Source organism: Cynara cardunculus (genome assembly GCF_001531365.2).
Source record: "Cynara cardunculus var. scolymus isolate 2C chromosome LG 2, CcrdV1, whole genome shotgun sequence".
Lineage (NCBI taxonomy): Eukaryota > Viridiplantae > Streptophyta > Magnoliopsida > Asterales > Asteraceae > Cynara > Cynara cardunculus.
Genome location: NC_037529.1, coordinates 2100101 through 2125449, shown reverse-complemented (window position 1 = coordinate 2125449; position 25349 = coordinate 2100101). Strand labels below are relative to the sequence as shown.

Sequence of the window (25349 nt, the reverse complement as noted above, 5' to 3'; positions counted from 1 at the left end):
TAAAGCTTTATTTTGAATTTGTGTAACTAACTATAGATAATCATAATCAAATACGGGATAGACATTTCATTTCAAATATAAAAAATTCAAAATATAATAAGAATAACCATTAGTTATAATAAAATATTTAAATTATTATCTTTATAAAATTATATTATTAAACGATGAATAAATTACTTCGCTATTAAATCTAAATTAAATTATAAATAAAACATTGAATTAAAGAAATTACACAAAAAATGAGAACTTTAAATGGTAAATTTGATACTATTATCGATATATATATATATATATATATATTTCAAATTTTTATGATATCTTTAAATTTATATATTATTCAAAAATAAAAACATTATCGTTTTTTTAAAACCACTAAAAACTGTATTATATGGACGAAGATAAATAATAAACCGAAACATTAAAATAGAGATATATCTCGCTATATTATGCGACCACTCTTCTAGTAATATTATAATATAAGCGGATTTAAGTAAGAACACAGTTATTTAATAGAACGTAGAAAATACTCTTATCACGCATTTAATAATATACGTCAAGGGATCTGATGACATGCGGTAACTTGACCCACAACATAGTTCGTGTCACAAGTCATTTTGTAGCTGATTTTATATCAGATGTGATCAACTACAATATTATATAAGATTGACTATAGTAAAAAGATGTTTTTGTATTTTAATTAAAAAAATACTTATCATTAATTGAAAATAGTTAAATATTGCTTAATTTAATATATTATTTTTTATATTTTCTTGAAAAGGATATCTTATAATATTTTGGGGGTTATTTTTTAATTAAAAGTTATAATCGGACGAGGCTGGCCGGCACAAGCACGTCTTGACGACGTGGAGGTGCTGCAAATTTTGAGCTATTTTATTTAAATAAGTTTTTTCATATAATAAAATCGATGCATGAAAAAAATAACGTATTTTAACTTGATTCTTATTTTGGGTAACATATTTTTAAAACTTTTATTTTGATATCTAAAATGCAAAGTTTTAAACATTTAAGTACTCGAGTAATTGGTTGAAACACTAACCGATTACCATCAGGGCCGGTCCTATGATTTTTGATGCCCTATGCGAAAAAAAATGCCCCTAAAACTATTTTTTTTAAGCCAATGAAACAACGAAATTCGCGATTTTTTAAAGAATTTAGAACCTATTTAAGCTAAGTATCTCATAATAATTAAAAAAATATACAATGGGTGGACATAAAAACCAAAACCCCGAATACAAAATATAAAATGATAGATCCTGGATTAAGATCGTATTTCCTAATTCCTTCTTTTCCGGTTTTCCTTTTTCCAAATTGAAATTAGCAAAACAAAAACTTTATTTTAATATATGAAACTTAAAAGACAAGGAAAACTATAATTAGTTTTTAACTAAAATAGTAAATTATATCCAAATTGTTGTCATAGTAAGTAAAAAGTAAAAACTCAAAAGTTACAGGTCTAATGACTACATGGCTAAGCACTTATCTGTTAGCAGCTTAATAAGTTTAATGGAACTAACAGTTTATTCCTTCAACTATGCATGACTGTTTTGTAGTGGCTTAATGATATAGAAAGTGACTTATCCAGTAAGCTTCTAGGGGGAGCTTTATATAGAAAGTCAATTTTTTTTCAAACATGTCCCTTCCAACTAAAAAAATGCTCATTACATATGTGAAAAAACTCTCTCAAACAAAAATTTTTTCAGCTTATACAAATAGATTAATTCATACAGACAACTTTAAACAAACAAAAACTTTTATAACTTTCCAACTTTTTGCAACGATGTGCATTCGGCATTCATCACTAGTAGGCCTTGGGTCTGTTTTTATAGTTAAAGCTCAGTTGTCCAATTATCGAATTATTAAACTCAAAACTAGTAATAAATGACAATTTGACCCCTTTAGGCTTTGATGCCCTGTGCGGCTGCACGGACTGGACGTGGCTAGGGTTGGCCCTGATTACCATGTTGATGTAGCGAGTGATATAACTTATCTTTTGAGTTTAAAAATAATAAATTTTTATATTGAGTTTGATACTATATCACATGCTACATCAACATGGTAGCCGATTAATATTTCAACCAGTTACCCGAGTACTTAATTGTTTAAAACTTTACTTATGAGAGAAAAATAATATTTTATTATTTAATATAATAATTTTTTTTGAAATTAAATATTTATAAAAAATAGATAATATTTTATTAATTTATTAAATATTTTAATAATATAGTTAATGTTATAACCTCTAAAGTAGAGAATTATGTTGGAGACTTGGAGTTGAACGTAATGTTTTTCTTTGAGACTTTGATTTTTTACTCTCCATTTTGGAGGAAATTTGAAGAATCTGTTGGAGATGCTTTTAAGATTTTTATTTTATTAATGTGATAACGATGTGATATAAAAAAATATATGAAAACTGATGTTTTTTTATAAGTTTTGTCGTTGTGGATGCTCTAGCAAATTTGTAACATCTTATTCCACATTTGTATAAAATCCACATATTCCATATAACATGAAATACAAAATTACACACTAATCACAATATATACAAACTGCTATATATAAAAATAGCTACAAACTTTTTGTTCACACAAAGTACATGACTTGCATATATAACAAATTATCGGATACATGCATATAATCAACTTTCAAAAATTTCACAGCTGTAAAACATTAACAATCTCTTCACATATTTCCTCCCTTTACCTTTCACATGTGTCCGACATATAATGCACATTTTTGAAAACAAAATGAGGGCTAGATCATAATTAAATCATAAGGTCTAGTGAGTAATTTTCTTGATTGTTATTACAGAATGAAAATCATCTAGACACTTTTAAAAATCCAACATTTGAATTGATAAAAAAAAATCATTACAAAAAATTGTAAATTTGTAAGAACTGATCTTAAAATATTATATAATTTTCGTTATAAAAAAACTAGAATTTAGAATATTATTTATTTCACTATCTGAAATTACTTTACGTGCAATTTTTTTTGGTTTATTATGCAAACCAAAAAAAATTACACGTATGTTTTTACTGTACAAATACAAACATGTGTAATCTATTTTGATTGCCGGAAAAAGAGATCGTGTTTAATTTTTTTAAACGTAAATATGATATAAAATATTTAAAAAAATATCTGATAGATTTTCTAAAAAGGAGATTTTAGGGATTTGGTTCAATAAATTTTTTAAAATGGAGAAATTAAAATAAATATTTAAAAAAATAAATGATTTTTTTATTTTCCATGAGAAACTATAGAATTAAATGTTTAGAAAGGATAAATAATATTTTATAAATTATATTGAATATTTTAATAATATAATTAATATTATAATATCTAAAATGAATAATTTATTGAAAATAAACATAATTTTTGTTTGAATTTAACTTTTGATTCTTCATTTGAAAAAATTCGTTAAAGATGCTCTTAAATTATGCTTTTATAATCTATTTTTTGAAATACGGAGATTTTATAAAAAACTAGCAAAAATTTAGAAAATTAAATTATATGCTCACTCAAATAATGTTAAACTTGTTACTTCTATTTGTAACCCCAGAAGAACGAATGGGTCACAATGCAGTCCTAGAACACTGCTTTCTTAGGTTTAGGAAGCTTAAAAAGAGTCTTATTCCGGAAAAACCAAATAACTCGTAAAACTGCCAGAACTATTGCCCCTAAACAAGCGGACTCCAGATTTTTTTTTTGGCCTATCCCTATCTAGATGAGCCAAAAATAAAGCTCTTATTTTTTTTTTTGTCATTATTACCTATTATAGCAAAACCACTCATCAGAGCCATTGCTAACCATTGGTCGTTAAGGCGTATTCTCAAGAAGAGCCGATGATATAGAAATACTGAACGTAAATAGAGTTAAAATTTGACTTTTTTCTTCAACCGCAAAGATAATAACCACCCAATCTAATCCGCATTGGAATTAAGCTCCAGAAAAAAAAATCATTTGCTTTTATAAATTAATCATTATTTTTTTGTGAAAATATCAAAAAATAGCTGATAAGTTAGCGGACAAATTATTAGTAAGCAATTTACCCGGTTAGCGTTTGATAAATGGCCCCCAAATTCAAATTCATCAATCGTCAAACGTTTGATCGACATTATATTTGTCAAACACCGATATCAAAACATGGGTTGGTTACCGAAGTTGTGAGAAGATGATAAGCAAACTAGAAATGCATTTCAAGCTGAAAAAAGAACATATGGTTACACACTATGGAATACATCAATGGCTGGCAATGGGGAAGATAAGATCAAGCTATAATTGTATCCTAATGTCCCTAAAGACAAAAAGAAACAACTTTACAAGTAAACAACAGATGAATGACCAACAAAAGCTTTTTATTAGTTTGTGAAAACTTACAAATTGGCAGCTTCAAAGTTGAAGATGAATTGTTTGGAGAAAGATCATCGGTAGTATGCCATGTGCCTGGATGATCTGAAAGGGGAAGAATCGAACGGAGAGGTTTTTGGAATTAGGGGTGAAGGATTGACGGGTTTCTTTTTTGGGTTTTTTGTTTCAGCCCTGAGCCACGACTCAACCACCGATAGCAGATTGGAGGAGTTTTTCATTTCGGGAAGATCTGCCAATTTCTCATACCTCTTCAACTCTCCATCTTGTATGTAAGCAAGATCCGTTGCCCATGACTCTAGGCCGTCAAATATATGGGTTGCATACACGATTGTAGCTCCTCTCTGTTACAATTGTGAACGGTACTCGAATTGTTCAAAAATTGAAGATGAAAGAAAGAAAACAGTTTCATATGTATAATCTAAGAAACTCAGACAATGTTTCATGCCGGTTAAAGTCCTGCAAAAAGGGAGAATTTTGAGGTGGTAGTCATGAGGTAGAAGTGTAACAACATAGTTGGCATATCGCGTCATTGTTAGGGTCTGTTTCTTACCAGCTTAATGAGCTTAATGGGACTCACAGCTTATTCGATCAGCTATACATGATTGTTTGGTATTGGCTTAATGATACAAAAAGTGGCTTACTCGGCAAACTTCTAGGGAGGCCAAAAAATCTCTAAACCTGCCCCTCTCAATTAAAAAACACACTTGTTCCATTTATGAAAAACCATCCCAAACAAAAACCTCTCAATCTATACAGACAGATTAATCCATACAGTCAGCTTTATTCATACAAGACTCTAATGGAAAACCAATGAAACAACCCCTTAGTTCGACTGCATAATATATTTAAAATGGAACATAGCACTATTTAATTTTAATGATAGGAGTGTGATTTATGACTTCATTTATGGGTAAAATCCATGGCAGATTAGGATGGTCGTTTATTTGTTTACGAGCCCAAGGTCACAAAAGAACTTGAGATGGTGATAGGTGAAACTTATCTAACTTACCGAATATCTTTTAGGATGTGTTTGGTATGCGGATAAAACTGGACGAGCGAGAGAGGGGCAGGCGAGTGAAAGAAATTATGGAAGGTTTTAGGGTTTAATTTTGATATGGATATTTTAGTAATTCACCAATCTTGCCTCGTCTTCCTCGTTTTTGTTCCACCTATTTTGTTAGCGATGGCACGGTTCAACACCCTCGTGTAAGCATGTACAATAACTATAGATAAAACATATGGTTTTGGTTCGCTAGAGATGTATTTGGCAAATTAAATAAAATAAATCATACCTGCTCACATTCCTCCTTGAAGAACTCCAGCAAATCCATCCTTGCAACAACATCCAGGTCGACAGTTACTTCATCTAGCAAAAGAACCTGAAGCAGAAAGATTTCCTCATCCTCAAATCGATTCCAAGATAATGCACACAGGTAGGGAACGACAAAGAAAGAAAGGCAAACATGTATTCATGAAACATATCAACGAATCCCCAGTGCCTTGAGAATAAACATACAGTAACTACTGTCTTCAGCAATGCGCGGATATTGTCTCATCAAATCTCCAAAAACTAGCTTCCTAGAAGAAGTTGTGAGCCCTAGTAGTAAAGGGAGATCAAACCACTGAAGCATGGATGTTCTAAATAAATTGTTCTATATCTGGAGTAAATGAACCAACATGTATATATATATATATATAGACGAAGGATCGTGTGAGAATAGGAGTTAAGGTGAGAAGCGTAAGAAGTGATTTGAACCCATGATCACTTTTAATCTCACCTCCACCCATTGAATTGCGCTTCTCATGGGAATTGATCCGGTGCATCTCGGTTCATCTCATTAGTGTTGATCTTCAATTAGGATTGATCCAACGCTGGAGATCCCTTCTCACCATAACTTTCATTCTCACAATAGCCCAACCCTAGATATATATATATATATATATATATATATGCTTTTGTACTTACTGGTCCATAAGTGATCTGGAACAAGAACGGACCTGAAAAGGATGAAGGAGGCCCAAGCAAATTTGTACTCTACGCCGTTGCCCATCAGACACTTTGTGCATCCGCCACTGTAGATCAATGTCCAACAGGTCAATCAACTTCTCTCTTCTTACAGGGTCAATCCCTTCAACTGTATAAAAAAAGGAAATGGAAAACAGGTTGGTGGGGGATTTAGATTAACAGTAAGATGATTACACTATGCAAGATGATATGAAAAAAATCATCACATTGATCCAAAACTTCAAGAAAATAAATTTACTGAATGTTTACAAATGCAGGTGTGTATGAAAACTTCAAGTCTAAAGAGTGGTCTAGAAGTTTTTTCCCTCCCATCAGCCATGTCAGTACTGAAAGCAAATGCACTATCATGTTTCTAAATACGTTATGACCACTGAAAGCAAATGCACTATCATGTTTCCTAAATACGTTATGATCATTGATTGGGAGTTCATGGTTCTGTGGTATGCACAAGTCAGGGCTTATAGAGCTTCAAGATAGGATGAAACTTCCAATGGTATAAGAATATATGAAATATATAGATAAATAGTAATAAGCTACAACCCACCTCCAAATATCATATGTTCCGCAGAGAAGTCTCCTTGTAGTGGCACTTCTCCCTGAATATATTTTAAAGAAAAAGGACAATAATTTACAAAGTGAATATCCATTTGGTGCATGAGAAAGCATGCTACTCATTAATATCCTAACCATGTAACTACAGGGAGACTGCATGTCCAGGAAAATAAAATATCATTCATAAAGTACATATCTAAACCTATACTAATTGTTAAACTAACATAGGGAACAGTTTAAACAAGGGGAGGGAGTGAATGAAAATTAGATGACATTTAAATAAGGCTAAGGAACTTACAGCAGAACCAATAGTTTTAGTCCATGATCCACCCAAGTAGGACAAATCACCACTACAAACTAAGTGTGTGTCGTGAAAAGATGAAAAATCTAACACCCGCACAACATTTCTCCCACCAACCATATGCTTTCCTGCCAAGATCTTCAGCAAAGTAGTTTTCCCTGCAAAGATACAGGGTGAGGGTGCTTTATTATGATAATAAAATATAAAGAGCTTTCTATAAATCAATACAAATATTTATAACGTTCAACAACCAAAGGGAAACAAGTACTTTTGTATGCATAAGAAATAGTTATAACTTATAACTTTACTGTAATGTAACTTCAAATATGCAATGGTTGTGCAAAAGATGGCCAATTAACATTTTGGGCCACAACTGACACTGATCTGAACTTGACGGCATTATAATTTACCATGGCAACTACTGTATGAACAACAATGTATTAGTCTAGCACAAACCCTGTGGTAAGTTAGATGTACGTCAGATGAAAACCATAGCCAAATATGTCAGTAGAGCCACCTTGCGATTGCAGAAAGAAGAAGGTTCCTGATGCTTAATTGTAGCGAGCTGACTTGTGGAAAGATTGACTTAACCTAAGTACCCACCTCTGACCTCCCTATACTCTCATGCTAAACTGTAAGTTATTAAGGAATTTTAACATTTTTATGATCTTCTCCTTGATGCATTTTTTTCTTGAAGTGTTTATGTTGGAGAAATGTCTTTCTTATGTTCTATATATCAAAATTTATACCTTAAGACACCTAAACATGACTAGCAAGGATGGTCTTCTTATTATATGCCTTAAAATTCTTTCACTACTACGAATAAGCACTGTAATGGTCTGTTGGAGACTTGATTTGTATCACATTACCAATCTAACAAAGAAACCACATAGACCTGAAGCTATATGCCTATATCCTTCTCCAGTTCTCTTCCAACCACTCTAGTACCCAATATCTGCCTAAGCAGTATTTTCTTTTATGGTTGTTGAAATTGTTGAATTGCAGTCTTTGATGTTTAAATTTAAAGAGCTATACTTCAGTCAGACATATTCTCGTGATTACTTCAAAATGTCAAAACCAGATCACGACATCCCATAACTCAGTTCAACGTTGATATTAAATTTTTGAACAATTAAATTCCTAAGTTAGATACAACCATAAAGCAATACCTATATTATATGCTCCAATTTTGTATCTAAAATTTTTAAAATCCAAACACGGATTGCAAATGTGCACATAAACAGTACAAACAAATTAGGGTTAAGATAATACCAGATCCATTGGCGCCAACAAGAAGACAACGAGATCGAGGAGAAATCTTGAGGTTGAAATCCACGAAGATAGGATTCTCGCCACTATACCCGAATTGCATACCATTTACTTTGATACTGCTTGATTCGACCTCCATTTTCGCCTACTTCGATGGGTTCGTCGTCTGTGTTGGGGCGCTGCGAGTATTTGTACCTTCACGGTGGTTTTGTCTCGCTTACGTGTATGCAATGTATTTGTACACGTGTTTCATTCTGATTTGACCACGATTGCAATGTTTGTTGTCACTTACGAACACCATTCGCGATGCATTTGACGGTTGGACATCTATTGTCATGAATGAAATGCCACTTTGCATTTACTATTTTGCAATATAAAGTTAATTTTAATTTAAAACTTTTTGCAATATAAAAAAAATGTCTATATCCGATAAGAAACAATAATTATTTATCACCATTTATTTAAATACTTATCCGGTAAACATTTATTTGTAAAATTTAACATTATATTTATCTCATAAAATAATATTTTAGTTCATCAAAATGACATCATATGCAACAATTTACCTGATAAAGACTAATCGGATAAGAATCACCACCCCCACTTATCGGGTGAGACTCTCAGTTTTAGCGTTAGCTCTTATAGGGTCATATTAATTAGTCATTGTTATATTCATCCGGTAAGACAATGTGATATGGTAGGAGCCACAGTTACATAGTGATAGACAATAAATGTTTAGTAAACAACTTCTGGTTATACATATTAGGTTAATTGTATAAAAATAGCAGAACATTCACAAAATCGAGAGTTGAGTGTGTGGTTCGTATCTTGATTCACTTAAAGGCTTCTCGAAAATGTAGGAATCATTTGAATTGAATTCTACAAATTAATGAATTCATCATTTTGTAGCATACGTGAATTAATTGAATTTCATCCATATCTTCCAATCTAACTAACACCGCCTACCCCTTGCCTTCACCACGACCATTATACCACTGTTACTGTTATGCCCCACCTCAACCTCTACCACCACACGACTACTATCATCATTACAATCGTCACCTATTCAACCCCCAACTTACCACTAACCACCATGCCACCATTGTCGTCATCATAACTACCACCTTACCACTCAACCCCATCCATCCCACCTTCCACCATGCTATTGCTATCGTTGACACATATACCACCCCACTATTAGTGTGGCAACGGGACTGGGACAAGGTGGGAGATGGGGTGGTGGGGGTAGGGTGGATGTCACCCAACCGCTAATACTACTGCTCTCATCATCATAGCTGCCACCCCTACCTACCCCCACCTCTGACCACCAATATCACCATGCCACTAATGTCATTGTCACAATTTTCCCACACTATGCACCTAACCTCCACCCCCAAACATGAAAGTACAATTTCTTCTATTCTCCTTTGATTGTTTATGCTAAGCCGGACTCAAGGAGGCTTCAAAGCTAGATATTCGCCTTTCATAAAAATATGAAAATTCCAATTTATTTGAGGGACTTCATTTAATTCATACCAACCAAATGCATGGTCAGATAATATTCCAATTCCGTCATAGTCAACTTTCTTTGATGGATTCTAGTTCCACCAAATTACGTTATGTAAACCAAACGCTCTCTTAAGGCTTGTTTGGGTTGTAGGATTTTGTATGATTTAGAGAAAGTTGGAATTAAATTTCATTTCAGCCTAGCGTTCGGTTTGAAGGAAAGTTTGGATTTGAAATCCCATAACCGACGAATTTAGAATTCCATTTGAGATGACTGTCATTTCAAATCCAAATCCCATATATTTTAACTAATTCCATCGCTTATATACCACGTCTTTTTCATCAACCTGCCATGATCCTTCCATCACCTCCACGTCTTACCGAAACAAATAAATCAACTATAAAACAAACAGATATTAATAAAAGACAAATTTCATTCATATATTACAAACACAAACAATTTTATAAAAGATGGTATTCATTTCCAAATCATGCAAACCAAACACACCGAATATTTCAAATCGTTCTACGAAATCAAGGTCTCTCAAAAACATTTCGTCAAGCGAAACAGGCACTTCGCCTTTTAATTTGTCTCGTTTCCGTACAATTTGTTTAACATATTGTTGGTATTTTCTTTATCCCAATTCCCATATTGTCCAAACATAATGTCACACCGACCATACAACAAAACATATCGATTGGGAAAGGGAACTAATGTTGCATTATAAGGTACTGGATGCATTATCTACTAGACGTGTCTGGAACCATGAATCCAAATGTGGATAAAACAGACGATATCTGGTGCCGTTGACATATGATGTTACAAATGGTATCAGAGTCTAGAAATAGACCGGTGTGTCAATGAGGACGTTGGGCATCCAAGGGACATCAATTGGGAAATGGAACTAAAGTTGACTTATAAGGGATTAGATACTTTCTCTACCAGACGGAGCCTTAAACACGCACCCTAAATTACTTAAGGGTTAATTCTGAAAGTTGGAAGAAACTACAGGGACTGGTTTGGGGCAAAAAATTAAGAAGTAATAAACGGTAATGCATCGGCCGTCTATGGGTCTATACCTAAACTGCATTCGGGGGTTGCACGGAGTCTGGGACGAAGACTTGCACACTCGACTGCCGTCGCATGCTCTAAAGCTCCGGTGAACTTGTCTCTCTTCGACGGCCGATTGGATTGGTAGGATCATCGTTCAATCTAAAATTTGTAGTTCTTAGATTTTCAATTTCATTTTCAGTACATTGTTTTATCTTAATACAGGCGATGGCGAGAAGTTTAGGATTTATTATTGTACTACTAGCAGTAACGTCGATCTGTGATGCCGTGGCGATCTTTCATCCGATCTCTGAATCTCACCGGTCCGCCGCATTAGAGCTGTTCTCTCCCGCCGCTGGATCGTTTTCGGGGTTGGTCTAAACGCTTCTTAAACTTGTTTTTATCATATATGTATGCGTTGATTAAGTGTAGGGTTTATCTCGTGGATTGTTTGTGTTTTTGTTAATGGATTTAAAACTTCATTGGCGATAAAATGAATACACACACACGCAGGCACTGCTCTTTATCGGATACAATTTTTGCCGAAAAAATAACAATGGCTATTTTAATTTTCACTTTGAAGTGAAACTGTGAGAATAGGTCTTGATTGGTGTTTTATCTTTTACCCATCCGCTTTTTAGTTAGTTAGTAAACAAACCCGTAGGAATACACGCTTGATTCTAGCTCTTCATCAGACAGTGTTGGAATACTTAACTGGTTTGATGTTGGCATCAGGATGAGAATTGTATAGGCTGATCACTTGCACGCTTTTCAAGCTTCAAAGTGGAATACAACATACTTATTTTGGCATAAGAAAACAGATCTGGTAGTCTGGACGATCAACGAGTCAATAAGAAAGCATGTCTTTAGAAGGGTTTTCTGTATCATGTATTTTGTCTTTTGTGAAGCAGAGTAATTGAAAGATCTTCTACCTGACCATCTATGATAGAACTCATATATGATATTCCCCAGAATTATACTGCTAGAACTTACTGGTCTAGTGTTCTCTTGAAAGAAAACCTTGTTTTCGGAGATGTTACATGCACACAACTATATGTATATGAGACATCTATAGTTTTAGCCTTTTAGGAATCATATGAGGCAGCAGGAGTCTTATCACTGCTAAATCTTGGACTATCATGGATTTCCTCTCACTTTTGGATCTTGCTCTTCTTTCTTATGATTTATATGGTTATACAAGTTGATTGGTATCACACGCTCTTGATACCTCACCTTTTTTTCTTCCTGTTGTAACAGATCAAAAATTACCCAATCTATCTCTCTTTTTTCACAGTATGTTTTCTGTCTTCGATCCAGATGTGGAAATTGCAGACCGAAGGAAAAGTTGTAGTTGCAATACCACTTAGACATCTGATTTGGTGTTCCCCATTTCAGGTTAGAAGAAGCATATGAAGCATTACGGACATTCGAGGTCCTTGGAATAGAGAAGCCTGATACAAAGGACCATACTTGTAATTCTGTGGTGGATACTCTTTCTTCATCGTCTTCAAACTTAAAGGATTTGTATCATTCGTTACGAGTTAATGGGCTATTAAAATGCAAGACCAGTAAGGAAGCTTTAACGGTATGGTAATCTTACACTATGTTTTATCCATAAATTCTAAATGCTTCTTGTTTTTATTACCTCCTACAGGTTTAAATGTTCTTATACTAAAATTTTCTTCATTAGGGCACTGTATCAAGACTTAAAGGTGGTGTCAAAGAAGCAACAACGCTTCTGGATTATTATTATTCAGTAGGAGGTTTGCTACTTGTTAAGGTAACCCGTCTTTTTGAAAAAAGTTATTAAGTCTGTGCTTAATAATGCGTCAAACCAGGACAATCTTGTCATGTCTACAAGTATCTAGAAGAAAGTTTCTTTTGACACAACAAAGTTACCATCTGTTCGGACAACTTTCGGGAAAATTAGCCTTTTCATAGCTTGATTTCTTTTTAATTTTCATGCAGGATCAGAGTTCTGAAGTTGATGTACTTCTTGGGAATGCTGATGGGATTTTACGCTCCATAAAGGTTGGTTTTACCTATATTTTGTGGTAAAGTCTAGCATTTCCCTTCTTGGAAGTAGAATTTCTACAACTGTATTGCTACTTGTGCTATGTAATGTCTTAGTTGACTTTGTAATTATTGTCAGGCTCTCAGCCAAAGTGATGGAAGGTGGCGCTATAGTTCTAACAATCCCGCGTCTAGTACTTATGCTGCAGGTAAGCTTTTTTTCGCTGAGCGAGATAATTGTTTGTAGTTCTATTGATCCGCAATATACCAAAAGATCTGGTTATTTTTACTGTACTTCTGGTCATAGTCAGCTTGGTTAGTCATCAAATCATTCTATTTGGTCTGTTACTCACTGCATGCAATAACTTGACTCAGGAGTAGCACTTGAAACCCTTTCTGGAGTTATTTCATTAGCAGCTTCTGCGATCGATGAAAATCTGGTAACTTAATTTTGCATTCTGCTTGATGTTATGTCCAAATCTGATGTCATGGCAAAACTTGAAACAAAACAACCATAGATTTTTATGCAACTCAGATTAGATGTCTACACTGCGTTTATTCTTGTTTTGAATAATGTGGTGCTCCAAGCTTTCAGTACCTTCTTCTTTAGTTATGAGCCTATTGGGATGTGTACCATTTGAAATATGCCATGCACATTTTGCATATATATCTGGATGTTCCGGTGGGTAGGTGCATGGGTTGTCAGAACTCTTGTTTGCTTTAGTCATCTGGAAGAAACTTTAATTGCTGATGTAAAAATTAGCTAATCTGCTGTTATTGCCATATACAGCAAGGTTAACGTTGCGAGGAGTCACTAATTAGTACCCCTTCCTAGATAACTACTATATGATTCTTATTTTCTACATGCACATACTGGTTGTTGAACACAAACCATACAGCGCGTTTCACGAGGGACCCTACATGGGACTTTTTTTTCTGAAGTTATGGGATTGTCCCGTAGGTTTACTAGCTGTGCTTTTCTGAGATCATTTTTAACAATTGAACTTGATGCTAATTGTGTCTTTCCCATCTTCTGTTATAGCAAACACAACTTGTCTGATGTTCATCCTCCATTTTTTACAGACTATTGCATGAAAGGCTCATGCTCTTATCTAACTATTGTGTACCTGTTTGCAGATTGGTACACTGAAAAATGATATTGTGAAGCTTTTTGACAGTATTGAGAAGTATGGTTAGTACACGAACCGTCCTAATTTTTTTTTATAAATCTATTGTCACAGTGCTGAACAATTCTATGAGATTAAACTTGTCTATACTTTATATTTTGTGCCCATTCTTCTTTGCCTTTCGTTTTTCCCACCTTCCACCCAAACATTTGTCTGACAAAATTTTATTTTATTATGTTAAGACAGTGCGTGACAAGTTCTACAGTTTCCATGCCATATCTATAATCAATCTTTGATCTTTACTTTGAAAATGTGACTTCTTTTTAAGAAAATAGAGAACATATGAAATATAACACTGTAACCTTGAGTTGCTGAGTTTTGAGACAACTAATTGTGAGATTATTAGTTCACTGAGTTGCATGTCTCTTTGTGATTGACGATGCTTGTTATGTAATACATCAGATGCATATTATTAGGCTTAATTGTTTATATGTTTGTGAAGTTACTAAAGCTTCTTGATGAAGTTATCTGCATATAATGTTGTGCTTCCTGTGTGTTTGCATCTTTTGGAGGTCTGTGTGCTCATGTTATGAATCATCATCCGGTTACAAATGGTGGCATTACCTCTGTGTATTTTTAAAATCTGATGACAAACTGATGGAAACAACCAAATCTTTTTGTGATGGGCTCATGGGCAAATAATTTTGGTATTGCTAGTTTATGAAATGTCAATTAACTTAGTTTAAGGTGTATGAATTTTGGTTATGCATCTTAATGGGTCTACTTCCAAATAGGAATAGGATATAGTGAAAGGGACGTAGGCTTCAAAAAAGAGGTTTATATGTTGCAATTTTTATGCTATAAATATGTAATCGATAGATTGTTTGTCAATAAGCAACTGAAAAAAATGAGAGTTTGGTGTGATTCTGGAGTAGTTAATAAGAGTGCCTTGGAACTTTGTGATCATGAGGGTGGATTTTCGCTTGTCTTAAAAGGTATAATTATGCTGTGCAGCATCATTCTACTGATAATTTTTTTGTATTGATGATTCATGATCTCAATGTCGTTTTTTGTAGATGATGGGGCTTATTACTTTGATGACAAGGTCATTGATGCAAGTGGACATCAAGGTCCACTTTCAGCTACCTCAGCAGTTGTTCGAGGGCTGACAACCTTTGCTTCCACTTCTGGAACTTTGAATGTGCTGTACACTGTCATTTTTTTGGCTACATGCCCACTTCTTTCTCCTGTTGTCATAATTTATTTCTAATGTGACTCAAATTTTGCAGATACCTGAGGAAAAGATTTTGGGTTTGGCAAGATTTTTTCTCGGCGTTGGAGTTCCTGGCAATAGCAAGGACTTGTATTACCAAATTGATGCTCTATCCTGCTTAGAAAACAATAGGCAAGTCTAGTTTTGTCACTGTTCGATTGTATCTCTATTCTCTAGGATTTAGCAACATTTATTTTCCTTGGCCTTTTCCTTCTATTGGATGTGAAAAAAATCAAAGGCACCATGTGTGGAATCTTGTCCGGCTCTAGACCTCCCAGCCTTTCAAAATGATGCACGTACTGCATTTATCTACACCAGAAATACATGCTTTGCTTTCTCTCAAAATAATCTCAAATCGTTTATTTGCAGGGTATCTGTTCCTCTAATTTTATCACTTCCAGCTACCGTGCTTTCATTGACCAGTAACGATAAACTTAAGGTGTGTGTTGTTTCGGTTGACATATTTCATCGTGTTGTTTGTTTTCCAAATTGTGAGTGATAAGCCCTCTAGGTTCTGAACTTTCAATTGGTACAAGGAGATGGGGAATATAAAAAAAAGAACTGTGACCATGTAGACATCTAACGGCCACTTATATTAGACAAAGTATATATATTTATCACATTTTAAAATTTGTCGTTGCAACTTGATCACTTCATATATGGGTTTGTGTTATGCTCATGTAGATAACTCTTCTAATTTGGTTACTACATTCTGCTTGTTGTGGTGCATAAACATATCTAGAAGTAATAGCATCATCAGCACAGCCAATGGTAACAAGAAATGAGAAATTAATTTCCAAAATTTCTGACCATTAAACCTTTGCCATGGTTCCAGATTGTCACCTCTCCTATGTTTTGCTTACAGGTCAGGGTGAACACCGTGCTGGGATCTATTGCTCCTCCTTTATCAGTAAAACTCATGCAAGTTTTCAGCTCCGGTTCAAAGGATGCTCCGGTCCTTAAAGAGGTCCGCTTTGAACTTGACAATTGTTGTTCATGAAATAGGGGTGTGCAAAACCTGGTCTAGACAGAAAAAACCGAAGAACTGGACCGGCTATGTTTGATTCCATTGTTGGTTTTAGATCTTCTACAACACCTGTTCTTTTGTTTGGTTCTCGCTTCAAGATTAAAAAATCCAGTTCTTAGTTCGAAACGGAACTGTTTTATTTTTGATTTTTCAAATTAAAACGAACCCAAGTATGTATTTGGTGCATGTGCATTGTTGCTGAATCGTTTATATCTGTTCGATTTTTGGTTCAATTATTTTTTATTTTTTGGCTTTAGTTTGGTTCCTGTTCTGGTTCTGTTTGGTTCCAACCTGATGCACACCTCTACAATTAAATATGTGCTATCATGTCCTTGTAATTATTCATGCTGTACTTGTGTTCCTAGCTTATTGTTATTATCTTCTTACTTCAGGAACTTAAGTTTGATCCAAAAGAAGCAATCCATACCATGGATGCTTTGCCAGAAGGTGTTGATATAGGGGAGTATGTTTTTGCTTTTGAGGTACTAAATTATTCTCTTGGTATCTCTTGACAAACACAAAATCCCTGTCATGCTTCAGTTTTGTCTTAATGTCCTCGAGAACATTTCTCTTTGCTCCCAATTAATTTCTTCTCTGCTAGATTGTGCTTTCAGATCCAGAAGATAAAAGAAAATATGCAACTGGAGGCCGAACAAAAGTGCCAATCCATGTTACAGGAGTTGTTGGAGTTGATAATGCCAAACTTACACTGCTTGAGGGTGATAGCGTAGAGTCTGAAAAGAAGTAAGTTAACTTCACGTGGATTTATTTAGAAGAAGCCCTTTTCCCTGTTTCTGATTATCCCTAACTCTTATATTGCATATTGCTTCCGATTATTTTATGCTTGATGTTTCTAAGAAGTGTTTCCAGAATCAGACTATAAAATGACAATTTATTCCTTTAGCAGGCTAGCCCATTAACTTCCAAGATAACTAAATGGGGAAGCTGTTAATAGCCTGGACTTATAAGGGACACAATTCGTATCATAATTTTATGTGGTATGGGATGCACAAACTCCCCCACTTCAATTTATGATGTCCTCGTCAACCCTACACGAAAACCATTCAGAATCCTAAAATCTGTCACCTGGAGATGCAAGAGCCTAACCCACCATGCCTGAGTTGCCTCTCCAATAACATTTGTAGCATCTGAAGCCCAAAACAATAAACTACTTGATAACCTCCAGATCAACTCAAAGCCGTGTCCGAAAGTTGTATGTAGGCCCACTACCACTCACTTATAAGACTCGTAATTCCACTCACTGATTGATGTGAGACAGATGTCACACTAATTGCCCCAGCTCTATGTAGGTTTGTTTGCATTCATGATAAATCAATTAGTATCCAACGTGCTGCTTTAGTTCCTTTTTCTTTAATGATATAGTTTTTAGCGATTATTTGATTAATACGATGTTCTCAAGGAGCATGCAATTAAACACGACACACACAAAAGTCCCTAAACCCAATTGTATGTGATTATTTGATTGTTGGGGTTTTCTCAGCCGACACACACAAGTTCCTAAACCCAATTAATATGTGTGTTAACTACTCAACAACGAAATGTGTAATACACGGATCGACAAAGGATCTGCAACATGTCATGATAAATAATAATGCAAGGCAATTAAGCAACAATGTAGCAGCACACACATATAATGAGGTCCCATGGCCTTACAACCTTGTACGCCCTACTAACGAACCCAAGATGTTCAAGTAAAGATTGCAACAAATGCCTACCAAATGATTACAAGAATCCAAATGCAAGCCAAATAATCTACTACTTTCGAAGTTGTAGATGGGAGATCATCAAAGTGTACAATTGATCTCACAAAACCAAATGAGCCCTAGAATATGATTTATCTCGTTTGTCATGTCACGCGACCTGCACACGCTCCATGAGTCGCCACCTGAGGTTGCCCGTCTCCCAAATGGCCATATCACCATATGCAACTTGGCCATGCGACCAAAGCTCGCTGGCCTAGGTTGCTTGGTCTCTTCTCCAAACAACGGTTAGTCTCTTCTTCAAATAATGAGATGCTCATGTTGCAAATAATGTACCGTAATCCGTAGCTTCCCATCTTTGTGTGCAATCACCAACTTGCAAGCTGAGCTTGCCAACTGCAGGTCCCCGTGACTTGAGCTCGTTGCGACCCATGCTTGCAGCATCAGGTTGCCAAGCCAAGTGGCCTCGCCGTGTTGAGCTTTACCAAATTTAATATGTTCATGATTTCTGGACACGGAACCTGGCATTTTCATATCTGAATCATCTCAATCTTTGATTTGTCAGGCTTAATTTACCTGGAAAGAATGATGTGGCTCTATCAGCAAACCACCTTCAAAAGTTGCATTTATCCTTTCTGTTGACAACTCCACTTGGCAAACCATTCAAGCCTCATCAGGTATCTGACCAGTTCTCAGACTGTATTTTTCTCTCTTTGCGCTGTTTAACTTATTTAAGTAATGTTCAATTGCAGGCGTTATTTAAGTTGAGACATGAAACCGGTGTTGAACATATCTTTGTTGTGGGAAACTCTGGGAAGCAGTTCAAGATAGCACTGGTCAAGTTCTTTACTTTTTTCAGTTTTTGCATATCACTGTCTTTTTACCATGTATGAGAGTTGGTAAATCTTATCACCGCAGATGGATTATATCTCATATAATGATAGTTGATTGCACTCGATTTAGAAAATGTGCTATCAAGACTCTCTCCAGTTAAATCCAAGTGTATACAAACATGATAGTTTATTTTTTCGTCACTTGATTTTTACACTGCTTTACATTCCCTTTTGCAGGATTTTCTTGGTCTTGTTGAGAAGTTTTTCTATCTCTCTGGCCAATACGATATTGAGCTGATCGTGGGTGATGCCGCCATGGTAAATGTTGCATTCTAGCAATAAATTCTGTCCATGTATTGTTGGTCATTTTCTAAGCTCAATTATGTTTTTTTTCTCCAGGAAAACTCTTTCTTACAACCGCTTGGCTATGTTGAGTTAGATCTACCTAAAGTACCGGAAAAGGCAACCCGCCCCCCTTCACAAGCTGTTGATCCTTACCTAAGATATGGGCCCAAGGCAGAGATAAACCACATTTTCCGGGTTCCAGAAAAACGTCCTCCTCAAGAGGTTTCTTTTGCTTTCTTGGGTCTCGTTTTTGTTCCATTCCTGGTGTTCTTGATTGGGGTAAGTCTTTCGTCTGTAGATCCTTTATCCTTGATATGTGTGCACACAAATCTGAACCACTTGATTTTTTTTGTCACCCAAATTATATCTGCTCTTCTTTATACATTTCTAATTAAAGAATACAAAGTGATTCATGTTGCCTGTTTATCTATGTTGTGGAGACGATCAGAGTTAAATGTCCCATTGTCATCTTCAGGTTTTAATGAGTGATTGATTTTTTGATACCATCATGCTTGCCTTTTTGTTACCAAAAAATGCAGAAGAACAAAATACACTTGGACAAAAATAAGAACATAATAAGTGTCCATGCATGAATAGGCGAGGAAATAAATTTACTTACGGGTCGTTTACCAACACATATTGGGCAAGTATGAACTGTGTAAGAGTGCAGTATGGGTAAGCGCAAACCAAAATGGTTGTTTACCAAGTATTTTGTAGTAATTGCTTACCAATAAAAACAATTTGGGCAAGCACCATCTGACTCGGTCGGTGACATATTGGTGGCTGACTCGGTCAGTCAGAAGTGTAGGGAGACAACATCATCTCTAACCGGTTAAAAGGCTCTTATCTGTAAGAGACAATCAACACTAAGGGGCTGTTTACCAAACGCTTACCTTGTCGGATAACATTCTTGGCCATCAAAATGGACTGTAGGTACGCTTTTTTTAACCTAGTAAGCGCTTACCGAGTAAGAGTCTTCTCTCTTACTTACCGGTAAGATTCTTGGTCCTTGCCATATTCACCCGGTAAGATAAGTGATACTGGTAAACGCTTACTTGGTAAGCTTTTGGTAAAGGCCCCCAAGTAAACAGTCTACTTTTTCTCTTGCCACTTTTTTTGGCTCAATATGCGTAGTATGGTTCAAAATCAGAAACCACCTATCCTTCTGGAGTTGACTAATGACTAGCCGTTCTTGGTTTTTAAAATATCCTTTTTATTGGCAGTTATTACGTCTTGGTGTGAACTTGAAGAACTTCCCTACGTCGACCGTACCTGCCACCTTTGCCATCCTTTTCCATGGTGGCATTGCAGCCGTGCTCTTGCTCTATGTGTTTTTCTGGTTGAAGGTACAACTCCAGTTTTTCTCTCTCAAATAGGGATGGAAACATGGCGAGTACTGGGTGGGTAATGCATTCCCCATCCCTGACCCCGACCCCTGTTTAAGCCCCCATCCCTGAGTAATCCCCAGCGGGTTCGGGGAACCGTTTGGTAAAAAACAATATATTTTAAGATTAAAAAATTTAATAAATCGTCGCTACATTAATTACCAATATTGAAAATCAAATATATTTATCACTTAATAATAAATGTTTATATTTATACATATGTATATTTATTTTATACACACTATATACATATATTAAATAAATAAAAAATTGTAATCGGGGTCGGATTAGGTCATTAGGTACTGGTAATGGCATCCCCCACCCCGACGACCCCATTTTGGGTATGAAAATAAATCCCCGTCCCTATCCCTTTACCCGTCAAAGCGAGGAATCCCACCTCTGTAGGGTCGGGGCCTCCCCTAGGGGTAAAATTTCCATATCTACTCTCAAATCCCATTTCTATGGCAACTCTTCTTATTAACATGTTCATTTGACAGTTGGATCTTTTCACCACATTGAAAGCTTTGGGAGTAATAGGGATCTTCTTGATGTTTGTGGGACATAGCACTCTTTCCCACATTGCTTCAGTATCAGTCAAGGTAAAATCGGCTTGAAAGGAACGACCAACCAAATTGATACCGTTTTCATGTAATTCAGTGAATCATGTTATCGTTATCGTTGGTAGATTATAGAATCAGTTATATCGGTATCCAGTTTTCACTTTTGAGTTTGATCTTGTATTATGTAATCCCCTGTTTAGTTTGATCTTGTAGTGTTATCTAATCCAATTTTATAGGGATATCCAATTTTACGGTGCTTTAGGAGTTAAGAGTCTTCGGACCAAAGGGTAACTAGCCTCGTAATACACCGGTTACCGGCTTATTGGTAGAGTTTAGCCTCCTTTGAGGTCAAATGTTTAAACCTCATCCAGTTACGGGCCTAGAATTTTTGCTGACCGAGTGCACCTTTAAGGTGGATCAAAGGCCAGTAAAATCACCCGATGTGCTTTTAGCTGAATTATACCATTTCGACGGATTTTTAAAGTTTTCTGGTTGATTTTGAGACTTCTTTGATTTCAAGGGGGTTTTCGGTTTTTTGATTGATTTCAAGAGACTTTTGGCTTTTTTTGTTGATATTCTTTTTATTTTCTAATATCCTAGCATATCTTTCAAAATTCTAGCACTTGCATCTTTTCATATCCAAAAAAAGAATAATTTTGGATAAAAAGTATAATTTTGGGTTGACTGACTCCCTTAAGATAATTACCCATGACCATGCTATTTTGTAGATTATATAAAGCACGTACTCTATTTTTATCATATTTCTATAATGGGTGTTTAAACTTTAAAGTGGTAGAATCACACAAGGTGTACCATTTACCTTACCAGGTGATGACAAAAATCTAAAATTTTATTCAGTAAGAGACATAACAATGACTGATAGTCTTGTTTGGTTAGTGGTTATTGGGTAAGAGATGTTTACCAGCAATTCATTTTGATTACTAAGAATGTTACTAGATTAGATAAGCAAGGGTGGTGACTTTTGCCCGTAAATGCTTTCCTGGTAAACCTTTGATAAATGGTCCTTAAATTGTGTAACTTTACAAGCGTAAATATGATGCTGAGTTTTCACGTGTTTTTAAAAAACAAAGACATCAGCATATAAAATGTATTTTGTATGATATGTCTCAATAAGTGATCCAATATATATGGAGTTTATGGTACAAATATGTTTTATGCATGAACTACCTGAATGTATGAAAATGTGAAAAATATTTCATAAGTATGTCTAGAGACCAAATATATCAAAAGGTTAACAAATACAATAAATTGTAGGATTTACGAGTCTATATTGTTGTATTTGACCAGTCATATCTTCACTTGAATTTTGGTGATGAGGTTTTTCATGGATCGGATAAAATACAAGACCATTTAAAATTGTCTCGTTTGAATAAGATCGTTGCATCTGTATTTTCTGGAGCGTAGGAGCAGTAGGGGACATGCGATTTTTGCCGAGCAGTTGCACCTTTAAATGGATCAAAGACCAATAAAGTCGTCCAATGTGTTTTAGATGGATTCCATTTTTCCAATTATTTTTTATGTTTTTAGTTGATTTTGAGACACTTGTTTGGTTTTTTGGTTGATGTCCTTCGTACTTTTTAATATCTCGAAGCACCTCTCAAAACTGAATATGTGTACTTTTTATACCCCTAAAAGAACTCTACTTGTGAAAATCAGTTGAGCATGTGTGCGAAACCCTGCTAGGGTCTTGATAGATCCGCCCCTCCCTAAAAGATGAGTACCATATTGTTAGAAAATCTTATTTTATACCAAAAAGTGTATGAAACAAAACTATTGGGACTAAATTTGCATTTTACAAGAAGTCCAGGGTGAATCTCTGTAATTTATTCTCTCTAAATCTCCAGTCTCCAATCACGGGTACGGTGGGTTATATTTTCTTTTAAAAATAAAATAGGGCGCTAATTCTCTTAAGCCACCACCACTGCCCAGTGCCGACCGCCACCGCCACCGCCACCATTTCGGAAGCTTCATCTGTGTGGTATTCTGCTTAAACGAATCTTCAAGCCTGGAGAAAATGTCAGTTTTCTACGTCTATACACTTTATTTAGTACCGATCGCACAGACAGTACTTGTCCTAATAATCTAATTTCTATCATTTATCACTAGGCTTGTGTTTTTTGCATCTGACTTTCTGAATTTTGAGTCTGATGAGTGTTACTGAGTTGATTTTGTATGTTATGTAGTACTGGAGACTGGAGTTGGTCTATTGAAAAGAATTGTACAAGTTATAGTATGGTTTTAAATGTGCAAGAGTTGTGGTTTTTGTCTGTCATTTGCATTGTGGTCATTGGATTGGATAAGAATTTGTTTATAGCTTGCAATCTAGTGTTGAAAACTATTTGAATCTAGCTATCTATTAATTGATCGATTTGGTTTTAGATTTAAGGAAATAGATATCAATCCTTATTTCAAGTTGTAGTTCATTAGAGTTTAGAAAGACGATGGTCATAAGATTCTGGTTTGATATGGTTACTAAATTGGTAAGGGGTTCCTTGAAATGTTAAGTCCTTCTATCTGCCTCCAGAATATATTCTCTCTCTTCCACCTATTAGGGTTTACTTTGCGAAAGAACTTGTTCCAAAATCGAAGTCTCATTTGTAGTAAAATAAGCAATTCCCTGAAGTTTACACCTGGCGATCTTTACCTTAGTAATTGAGAAAGTTGGGAAGTGGATCCTTATTGTTGAATGGAAAGCGTGTTGGTGAAGGAATTGCCATTTCGTAGTTTTAAATGACTCGCTGAATTGCGACCTGTTGCTAATATCGATCACACCACACTCGTTCCAACCCAGAAAAAGGGGATCGAAACGAGCAGAAAATTAATCGAAATTTAACCCAAGATCCAAARATAACTCAACCGAGTTTGTAATGCGGAAACGGTAAGTTCGAACGTGCTCGACGGAAACAATAATCAACCAGAAAAAATAAACGTAACTTGACGGAAATAAACAAGAGAGAAAACAACACCGGATATACGTGGAAAACCGAAAACGGGAAAAAAAACCACAGGCGGAGGATACCACCGAGAAGTCCACTATTATCGATTAATGTTACAATGCTTGAGAAACTGGAGAAATCGATGAAGAAAATCAGATCTAATGCTAATCTAGATCTCTATTCTAATTGTTGGGAGAGAGTGCTGCATGTAGGACGGTTTTTTAGGAGTTGAGAACATCATATATATATATATATATATATAGAATATTGAGAACAAGATGGATGGTGTGGCTGAAAAGCAGCCGTAAAACATGCATGGATGTCACCACTACTTCCATTTAAAATGGATGGTATTGGAGAACATATTTCCTCTTTTTATGGATGGTATCATGAGCATCTCCACTTATTTGGAGTCAGTCATTTTACAATCTCCACCTTGACTCCACAATTGCATCATCCTCAACAAATATCTTTCTCCATGAAACTAAGCTCCAACACAAGCTCCAAGAAAACATCATCAATAACATATATAGTGAACTTAAACATGACTTCTCGAAAGTGGATTAACAAGTACATACCTCCTCCGCCAGCCCTCCACGGGCTACTCCAAACCACGGATTCCGACTAAGTTTTTAAACAAATCAAACTTAGCCGTCGGAAGAACTTTGGTCATCATATCGGCTGGATTAACATGAGTAGAAACCTTCCTCACGTTGAAGTCTCCTTTAGCAATGACCTCTCTTATAAAATGATAACGCACATCAATATGCTTTGTGCGCTCGTGGAACATTTGATCMTTTGTCAAGAATATGGCACTCTGGTTATCACAGAATACCGAGTCCACTGTAAGCTCATCACCGTTAAGGCTTTTAAACAAGCCTTTAAGCCATATCGCCTCTTTAAAACCCTCGGTAATAGCCATGTATTCAGCCTCAGTTGTAGAAACAGCAACCGTTGGTTGAAGAACGGCTTTCCAACTGATGGCACACGACCCCATAGTAAACACATACCCGG

At 35.4% G+C, this 25349-nt stretch overlaps 3 protein-coding genes across 3 annotated transcripts in view; 2 read left to right on the top strand and 1 right to left on the bottom strand.

Annotated features, from left to right (window-relative positions):
- Positions 1–4193: 4193 nt before the first annotated feature.
- On the bottom strand, positions 4194–8734 carry LOC112506888 (ABC transporter I family member 19). Its single transcript, XM_025111206.1, has 6 exons — positions 8541–8734; positions 7266–7426; positions 6960–7011; positions 6388–6524; positions 5682–5768; positions 4194–4730 (listed from the first exon to the last, which is right to left on the bottom strand). The coding sequence occupies exons 1-6, from the start codon at positions 8674–8676 to the stop codon at positions 4443–4445; spliced, it is 861 nt and encodes a 286-aa protein (XP_024966974.1). The 5' UTR covers positions 8677–8734; the 3' UTR covers positions 4194–4442.
- A 2398-nt stretch (positions 8735–11132) lies between these two features.
- On the top strand, positions 11133–21647 carry LOC112506604 (dolichyl-diphosphooligosaccharide--protein glycosyltransferase subunit 2-like). Its single transcript, XM_025110767.1, has 20 exons — positions 11133–11238; positions 11320–11465; positions 12490–12679; positions 12785–12874; positions 13063–13125; positions 13247–13316; positions 13483–13547; positions 14245–14299; positions 15311–15435; positions 15524–15639; positions 15877–15946; positions 16373–16474; positions 16927–17016; positions 17136–17278; positions 18821–18932; positions 19008–19091; positions 19326–19406; positions 19488–19712; positions 20657–20779; positions 21316–21647. The coding sequence occupies exons 2-20, from the start codon at positions 11323–11325 to the stop codon at positions 21430–21432; spliced, it is 2064 nt and encodes a 687-aa protein (XP_024966535.1). The 5' UTR covers positions 11133–11238; positions 11320–11322; the 3' UTR covers positions 21433–21647.
- Positions 21648–23345: 1698 nt separating this feature from the next.
- Positions 23346–25349, top strand: part of LOC112506609 (putative lysine-specific demethylase JMJ16) — a 13509-nt gene continuing 11505 nt past the window's right edge. The window contains exon 1 of the mRNA XM_025110778.1: positions 23346–23415. The gene's annotated coding sequence lies outside the window, so the exon portion shown is untranslated. The remainder of the gene's footprint in view (positions 23416–25349) is intronic.

Bases quoted from the DNA above. Each gene is read 5' to 3' on its own strand.
- LOC112506888 (XM_025111206.1), bottom strand. From the start codon at position 8,676: ATGGAGGTCGAATCAAGCAGTATCAAAGTAAATGGTATGCAATTCGGG. The intron at 7,427-8,540 runs GTATTATCTTAA...GTATCTTTGCAG, and splicing joins TGTTGGCGCCAATGGATCTG to GGAAAACTACTTTGCTGAAG. The intron at 5,769-6,387 runs GTCCGTTCTTGT...TTTCTGCTTCAG, and splicing joins GCCTCCTTCATCCTTTTCAG to GTTCTTTTGCTAGATGAAGT.
- LOC112506604 (XM_025110767.1), top strand. From the start codon at position 11,323: ATGGCGAGAAGTTTAGGATTTATTATTGTACTACTAGCAGTAACGTCG. The intron at 13,126-13,246 runs GTTGGTTTTACC...AATTATTGTCAG, and splicing joins GGATTTTACGCTCCATAAAG to GCTCTCAGCCAAAGTGATGG. The intron at 15,947-16,372 runs GTGTGTGTTGTT...TTTTGCTTACAG, and splicing joins CCAGTAACGATAAACTTAAG to GTCAGGGTGAACACCGTGCT.